Source organism: Pygocentrus nattereri, chromosome 19 (assembly GCF_015220715.1).
Source record: "Pygocentrus nattereri isolate fPygNat1 chromosome 19, fPygNat1.pri, whole genome shotgun sequence".
Lineage (NCBI taxonomy): Eukaryota > Metazoa > Chordata > Actinopteri > Characiformes > Serrasalmidae > Pygocentrus > Pygocentrus nattereri.
The window spans coordinates 14,479,418-14,487,936 of NC_051229.1; the positions used below are offsets into that span (position 1 = coordinate 14,479,418).

The 8,519-nt window shown below is 39.3% G+C and overlaps 1 protein-coding gene across 1 annotated transcript; it reads left to right on the top strand.

Annotated features, from left to right (window-relative positions):
- Nucleotides 1-1,519: 1,519 nt before the first annotated feature.
- LOC108427122 (CMRF35-like molecule 5) lies at nt 1,520-8,315 on the top strand. The gene is made up of 11 exons (XM_017697066.2): nt 1,520-1,601; nt 2,469-2,780; nt 2,887-3,195; nt 3,292-3,327; nt 3,411-3,447; nt 4,550-4,650; nt 4,846-4,892; nt 5,124-5,183; nt 6,903-6,974; nt 7,212-7,271; nt 7,410-8,315. Exons 1-10 carry the CDS (start codon nt 1,559-1,561, stop codon nt 7,266-7,268), a joined length of 1,074 nt encoding a protein of 357 aa, XP_017552555.1. The 5' UTR covers nt 1,520-1,558; the 3' UTR covers nt 7,269-7,271; nt 7,410-8,315.
- Nucleotides 8,316-8,519: the final 204 nt, after the last annotated feature.

Sequence of the window (8,519 nt, forward strand, 5' to 3'; positions counted from 1 at the left end):
GCTATTTTACTGCTGTTATTACATGTTCTGTAGGGCTATATCCACCATGTTGTGTGCTACATTAATGCCATAACAAAGTGAGTTGTGAATGTATGTGCAGATGTATTTTATCTCTATATTTACAACCCCAATTCCAATGAAGTTGGGATGTTGTGTAAAACATTAAAAACAGAATACAGTGATTTGCAAATCCTTTTCAACCTATATTCAATTGACTACACTACAAAGACAAGATATTTAATGTTCAAACAGACACATTTTATTTTTTTTGTGCAAATATTCACTCATTTTGAATTTGATGCCTGCAACATGTTCCAAAGAAGTTGGTACAGGTGCATGTTTACTACTGTGTTACATCACCTTTCCTTTTAACAACACTCAATAAGCGTTTGGGAACTGCGGACACTAATTGTTGAAGCTTTGTAGGTGGAATTCTTTCCCATTCTTGCTTGATGTACAACTTCAGTTGCTCAACAGTCCGGGGTCTCCGTTGTCGTATTTTGCGCTTCATAATGTGCCACACATTTTCAATGGGAGACAGGTCTGGACTGCAGGCAGGCCAGTCTAGTAGCTGCACTCTTTAACTACGAAGCCACGCTGTTGTAACACGTGCAGAATGTGGCTTGGCATTGTCTTGCTGAAATAAGCAGGGATGTCCCTGAGAAAGACGTTGCTTGGATGGCAGCATATGTTGCTCCAAAACCTGTATGTACCTTTCAGCATTAATGGTGCCTTCACAGATGTGCAAGTTACCCATGCCATGGGCACTAACACACCCCCATACCATCAGAGATGCTGGCTTTTGAACTTTGCGCTGATAACAATCCGGACAGTCCTTTTCCTCTTTGGCCCGGAGGACACGATGTCCATGATTTCCAAAAACAATTTGAAATGTGGACTTCCACTTTGCGTCAGTCCATCTCAGATGAGCTTGGGCCCAGAGAAGCCGGCGGTGTTTCTGGGTGTTGTTGATATATGGCTTTTGCTTTGCATGGCAGAGTTTTAACTTGCACTTGTAGATGGAGCAATGAACTGTACACCTACACTTTACTTTTGCATTTGTATTATGACAATGGAAAAAGAATAGTCTTCACAGTGGCCCTCCAGTATTCTTGGCACCCTTGGGAAAGATGAGCATAAAGGAAAGGAAATGTCTTTCTTGTGTACAAGCTTGATCTCACAGCAGTAAAGAAAAGTCTAACAATTCAGTTACATTGCAGGTAAAATACCATTTACAATACAATTATTTACTCCTGCATAACAGATGTGTCAATTATTTACATGCCAAAAAACTCTAATAAAAAAAAGTCCTGAAAGCCATGTAAAATGCATTTTTTGTATTAATATATGTAATTTAATAATAATTCATGCATTTGCTTTAAATATTTATAATAATGAAACTTTTATTTAGCATTTTATGAGAGTTCCTTTTTCTGTAGGCTTTAAGAGCAAGATAGGGTAAAAACAGAACAGGAAGGGCCCTGACTTTACTATGCAGTTGCTTCACTTAGAAGCGGGAAGAGTTTTTGTCACTGGAGCCTCTAACTTTTACTCAGTCATGAGTTCTTTAATTCTCTTTGTGTTACTCCTCTGCATCTCAGGTAAGATCAATGCTGAATCATTCCTTTGCACAGAATTTGTGTTCTTGACACTTTCACTGCTATAATTATCATCACTGTTAAAAACAAACAAAAACACTTTAGTAAAATAGCAACTCAGTAGAAGGCAAAAATGCTCTTAACTTTTAAATGTAAGTTAATGTTAATAATAAGTCATTTTCTGAGAATGTTTGGAGCTTTTTTGTTTGTCCATTCATAATTATGACAGAGAAATAAGATGGCTACTGTGTGTAGCGCTGTCGCCTCACAGGGAGGAGGGCCTGGGTTCGATTCCCCGTCCGGGTGATCAGGCTCATCTCTGTGTGGAGTTTGTATGTTCTACCCGTGTCTGCGTGGGTTTCCTCTGGGTTCTCCTGTTTCCTCCCACAGTCCAAAGACATGCAGTCAGGCCAATTGGACATGCTAAATTACCCCTGGGTGTGAGTGACTGTCTGTGTCTGTCTGTCTGCCCTGCGATGGACTGGCGACCTGTCCAGGGTGTATCCTGCCTTCCACCCGAAGACTGCTGGGATAGGCTCCAGCACCCCCCCGCGACCCTGACGGAGAAGCGGCTTAGAAAATGGATGGATGGATAATTCACACATTTCAGGGAGCAGAGTGGACGTGATAGCCTTTATCTGTGAACTTTAATACCCTAGTCACTCACTGACATCATTTTGTATCATTTCCAGTTTAGTAACTGAATAATAAGCTCTAGGTGTGGATGACCATTAAGTTTGGGGAGTGAATGTGTGTGATTGAAAGTGCATGTGTTCAGTCATTAACTATTTGTCCTTTTGATACTCAGAATCACGGTGCAGTTCCTGAATAGGTGTAATGCTGTTGTGTAATTTGTAATATTTTCTGCAGATTCTGAGAGCATGGAGACACTGAATAATTTAGCTATAAAACGTGGAGGATCTCTCAGTATTCCATGCTTTTATGATGAGAAATACAAATCAAAGCGTAAATACTGGTGTAAGGGGAAATACGGGTCCTCCTGCAACATAGTAGCCTTTACAAACACAAGTGGAAGAACATCAGTTACTGATCATCCAACCCAGAATATGTTTACTGTGGAACTGAACAGCCTCCAAGACTCTGACTCTGGATATTACTGGTGTGCTGTGGAAATTGATGGCCCTGATGACATGGATTATTTGCACCTGACGGTCAATGCAGGTAAGAATCTTTATGTGAGGCTGAATGTGTTCACTGTAACTTAAAGCATATGCCATCCATGATGTAGGACATGTTTATACCCCTTATTCTCTGTCTCTTTATTCAGATCCTGCTGTGTCCGTGATAAACAGCAGAGTGAGTGGTCAGGAAGGGGGCAGTGTCAATGTCCAGTGTCTCTACAGGACTGAACATAAGAGTAAACAGAAGAAGTGGTGTAGATTTAAAGACGGGAGCTGCTTCACAGCAGAGAGGACTGACACATCCCAGAATTCAGCAGTGCTGGTCATTGACTATGGCAATGGATCCATCAATGTAGTGATGAGGGGTCTGCAGAAGAGTGATGCTGGCTGGTACTGGTTCAGTGCAGGAAATGTGGAGGTTCCTGTTCACCTCACTGTCACTGAAAGACCTTCAAGTAAGATCACATGTATCAGAAATACTGTTCATACCTGCTGATCGTCAAGCTGTAATGTTGCACCACTCACACCTGTTTGTATCTCCTTTTCAACAGCAACAACAGCTGCAACTACAGTTTCTGCCAGTATCAGTGAGACCTCTTCAACTATAATCACAATACATGTAAATTTCATTAATCGAGTAATAGAAAGAATTCATTTCTGTGATTTCTAGGTTCTACAGCTGTGAGTGGAAATGAAGGCACAAACCAGTAAGTACGGATGTTTTAGTCTTTAAGGTATCAATCTTTAAAAAATGCTGTGCTTTCATGCTTTTCTTTCTTTTGGCTTTTAACAGAAGAACAACTGCCTCCACTTCTGTAACCTCTGAGAAAGCAAATTACTTTAGAAAGGAGCAAGAGAAACAATTTACACATAATGTGAATGATGAAATGAATGAAAGCATGAATTATTTACTTTTTATGCTCTGAAACTTTAGATTAGTGATATGTTAATATATGACCAAACCCAAACTTTTACAGTTCCACTTCAGACTAGAAACCCTCTGCTGCATAGCTTCTTTCACTCCTTGTATGTATACAGGCACATATTGCCATGATGCTTATGCAAGACGTTTATGATGTGATCACCTTTTACACCAGACATACTGAATAAAACAGAATTAATAATGTCATTTACAAGTACAGAGTGCTCTACATGAGAGCAGATCTATATGTGTGAGACACTCTGCAGCTACAGACTATTAATTCACTACAGTGCCATGCAATTTGAATACACAGCAGATAAGTTGTATGCATGCCTTAGCCACAGTGAGTAAACAATATGTGCTTCACCCATGCACATGATGAACTACTAAATGACTTGTAAGTTGTTAACTTCTGAATGTGTGATGTGCAGAAGGGACCAGAGTGAAAGGCATTCTTTTCCAGCACACACTAAAACCCTTGGTGTGACTTGTACTTAAATAATCAAGTTATAATATAATATTTATATTATTGCAGTTATGTGCCCTCACTTAACTATTTGTCCTACAGTCTTAAAAAAGATGCTTCTTTAAGGGTTCTTTAGTAAAGAAAGTGCTTCTTGTTAAAAAGTCATGTCTATTCAAAGAACGCTTTGCACAATTAAGGGTTCCTTGCATGGTGAAATCATTCTTCAGGTTGATGGTCTGTTTTGAAATTGTGTTGCAGCCATTCGGTTTCTCTCTGTATCTCACGTCCTACCCCAACTGTTTTGGGAAGTTTGTACGTGAATCACAGAGGAACTGAGATGGGATTTTTTTTCTGGTTCAGTAAGCACGGCAAATATACGCAGTACTAATTTACATGTAACATGTGTCTTCATTCATTGCAGCAGTGGAAATACCTTGCTTGTCTGGGTTCTGCTAGCTGTAGGTCTGGGGCTGCTGCTGACTCTACTCAGCATTATAACCTGGATGTTAAGGACAAAGTCCAGTAAGTAAAACTCACTGTCTACTGTTTTCTTTTTTTATATGTAGTATTGAGATTTTACTATTAAAAAGCACAAATTTAGTCAGTATTGAATGTTTTATTCATCAACTTCATCATAACTACCCAACTACTAAGAAGTGTTGGGTTATTAAAAGACTTACTGTTTATTACTTTTATTACTTATTTTTACTCCAACAGAGCAAGCAGAGACCAGAGGGAGGATGGATAACATTGCAGTTAACACAGTTAGTATTGTGATTGATTGGTGGCTTCATGCACTCTGGTGCAGTTTTGGTCTTGCTGGTCAAACACATGGTGCAGTAATACGACCAGAATGGGACTCATTTTCAGACTGTGGCCTTTCCAAAACTGATCCCTTGCCAGCTTTCAGAAAAGTGAATATAATACTTTTATGGGTGTATAAACAACACCTTGCTAATCTAGTTTTGTGTGTACTTGTGTATGTATGTGAAAAGTTCTCTACTACTGAAGACTCTGAAGTCACATACAGTAATGTGAATAAGAAAAAGAAGGAGGTAAGACTTTTCTTCACATTCAACTACAACCCCAATTCCAATGAAGTGGGGACATTGTGTAAAACATAAATAAAAACAGAATATGATGATTTGCAAATCCTTTTCAACCTATATTCAATTGAATACACTAAAAAGACAAGATATTTAATGTTCAAATGGATAAACTTCATTGTTTTTTGCAAATATTCACTCATTTTGAATTTGATGCCTGCAACACGTTCCAAAGAAGTTGGAACAGGGGCAACAAAAGACTGGAAAAGTTGAGGAATGCTCAAAAAACACCTGTTTGGAACATTCCACAGGTGAACAGGTTAATTGGAAATGAGTGTCATAATTGGGTATAAAGGGAGCATCCCTGAAAGGCTCAGTCATTCACAAGCAAGGATGGGGCGAGTTCACCACTTTATGAACAACTGCATGAGCAAATAGTCCAACAGTTTAAGAACAACGTTTCTCAACATGCAATTGAAGGAATTTAGGGATTTCATCATCTACAATCCATAATGTCATCAAAAGATTCAGAGAATCTGGAGAAATCTCTGCAAGTAAGCAGCAAGACAGAAAACCATCACTGAATGCCTGTGACCTTCGATCCCTCAGGCAGCACTGCATTAAAAACCAACATCATTCTGTAACGGATATTACCACATGGGATCAGGAACACTTCAGAAAACCACTGTCAGTGAACACAGTTCGTCACTCCATCTATCAACAACACCCAGAAACATCGCCAGCTTCTCTGGGCCCGAGCTCATCTGAGATGGACTGATGCAAAGTGGAAAAGTGTCCTGTGGTCTGACGAGTCCACATTTCAAATTGTTTTTGGAAATCATGGACATCGTGTCCTCCAGGCAAAAGAGGAAAAGGACTGTCTGGATTGTTTTCAGCACAAAGTTCAAAAGCCAGCATCTCTGATGGTATGAGGGTGTGTTAGTGCCCATGGCATGGGTAACTTGCACATCTGTGAAGGCACCATTAATGCTGAAAGGTACATACAGGTTTTGGAGCAACATATGCTGCCATCCAAGCAACGTCTTTTTCAGGGATGTCCTGTTTATTTCAGCAAGGCAATGCCAAGCCACATTCTGCACATGTTACAACAGCGTGGCTTCGTAGTTAAAGAGTGCGGGTACTAGACTGGCCTGCCTGCAGTCCAGACCTGTCTCACATTGAATATTTTTTTTTTGTTTGTTTTTACATAACCCTACATTTTGTACAGTGTCCTTGAGTGTCGAGAAAGGCGCTTTTAAATTACATTTATTATTATTATTATTATTATGAAGCACAAAATATGACAACGGAGCCCCCGGACTGTTGAGCAACTGAAGTTGTACATCAAGCAAGAATGGGAAAGAATTCCACCTACAAAAATTCAACAATTAGTGGCCAACAACAATGAGTTGTTAAAAGGAAGGGTGATGTAACACAGTGGTAAACATGCCCCGTACCAACTTCTCTAGAATGTGTTGCAGGCATCAAATTCAAAATGAGTGACTATTTGCAAAAAGCAATAAAGTTTATCCATTTGAACATTAAATATCTTGTCTTTGTAGTGTATTCAATTGAATATATTTGGAAAGGATTTGCAAATCATCGTATTCTGTTTTTATTTATGTTTTACACAATGTCCCAACTTCATTGGAATTGGGGTTGTACACATTAACAGCATTTGATTACACATTAAGAGATTGATTGAACCTGAGTAAATCATGTCCACAGCCTTCATCTGCACCGGCTAATGAAAATGATGTGATCTACTGCAATCTAACCATGAATGCTGAAAACAAAATGGTAAGTGAACTCCTAAAAATACCACTATTACCACCAGTAACCCTTCACTGCTTTGACCACATCGCAGTTCAGGTTGAGTGGGTTTATTAGCTGTTTGAATGCTGTAAGTAGTGATGAGAAATATCTTACTTTGATGGAGGTTCCTTAGCTTTATTAAAGATTTAGCTGGTGAAAGAGCACTCAGGGTGGTAGAAATGATGGAGGATCTCTAATTTCTAAAGCTCTCCTATTTTCCAGCTCTCTCCAGCAGTCAAAGCTGAAGGGGTGATCTACAGCTCTGTGGTTCACAAATAAAAGGTGAGTCTCAGTTTGAGCATCAATATACAAAAGCTAGGACATGGTCTGTAACAGACTAGGTTATTCAATGTTTTTTGATACATTTCAGTCATCTACTACTTTTTCAGCCATCCACTGCTATCTCTGTTTTGATTACAGGTGTAAACAGAAGCATTTCTGAACAAAATGCCTGGACAGATCACATCAAGACACTGCACTGCAAGTCAAGCAGTTTTAGTTAGTTTGGTTTTATCATCACATTTGTATTGCTGAAAACATCTTAGTACCCATGATGTATCTGTGCTGATATCTGCATTTGCAGGACCATAAAAACATTAATTGAGAATGAAAAAGAATGTAACTATGGACATTTCCAAGTCTTATGTGCCTGTGATGCACGTATGTTTTGTTTTCTCTCTCTCTCTCTCTCTCTCTCTCTCTCTCTCTCTCTCTCTCTCTCTCCCTCTCTCCCCCCAATTTCACCCAAAGCAAGCTATAGTACAGGTGTCCACCAAACAGAGTCACTGCTGTTTGTGCTGTTTGCTGAGAGGTGGGTCTTGGCACATAAAAGGACCCACCTAAGAGGAGTCATGTGTGGGAGCATTTAGTGTGCTTGACACTTATGGTGCTGGCAGTGATGTTAAGCTGTGCTACTTTAGCTATGAAAATGTAGAGAGTAAATGGTAGTCTCAATGTAGCTCTCTCTTTAGTTTTCTCTCTCAATTTTCTCTTGCTCCAGCACGATGTGTGGCACATCAAGTAAGGAGCGAGTGCCCCTGCTGTATTTTGCTGAGGATTAGACAAGGGTAAGCAGATTAGACTTTGGTTTATTCATTTCGTTGCTTTGGCACCATCCTCCATCCACTTTTGCGGTTGGTTGGGTCATACATGTCAATGCTCATACTTAACCAGTGGTTAGTTGACTCTTATCTTTTAACTTCATACTCATTGTGTGTATTAGCTCAGCTCACTGTATCCTGGTTTTTGTTCTTTCTTTGTAAATATTACTCTTGTGTCATACACTTTTTGCAAGTGGGAAGCAAAGTAAAGAAAAAAAAAACCTTGTGCCCTTTCCTTCCTTCTTACATCACATGACACATATTATTTCCTCTCTACCTCTAGCTACATCTGGAACATACACTTTCTTGAACTATTTTTATTGATCCATTCATTATGAAATTTTCACATAAGGTCATATGACTTTTCACAATTGGTATATATTGTCCCAACACTGACAACTGTCAGCTTCTTATCAGGCTTCAGTAATAA

What these genes read in the sequence shown, in the direction of transcription:
- LOC108427122 (XM_017697066.2), top strand. Translation starts at nt 1,559, where the DNA reads ATGAGTTCTTTAATTCTCTTTGTGTTACTCCTCTGCATCTCAG. An exon ending in GATGTTAAGGACAAAGTCCA is followed by an intron (nt 4,651 to 4,845) that starts GTAAGTAAAACT and finishes TTACTCCAACAG; the next exon opens with AGCAAGCAGAGACCAGAGGG. An exon ending in TGAATGCTGAAAACAAAATG is followed by an intron (nt 6,975 to 7,211) that starts GTAAGTGAACTC and finishes CCTATTTTCCAG; the next exon opens with CTCTCTCCAGCAGTCAAAGC.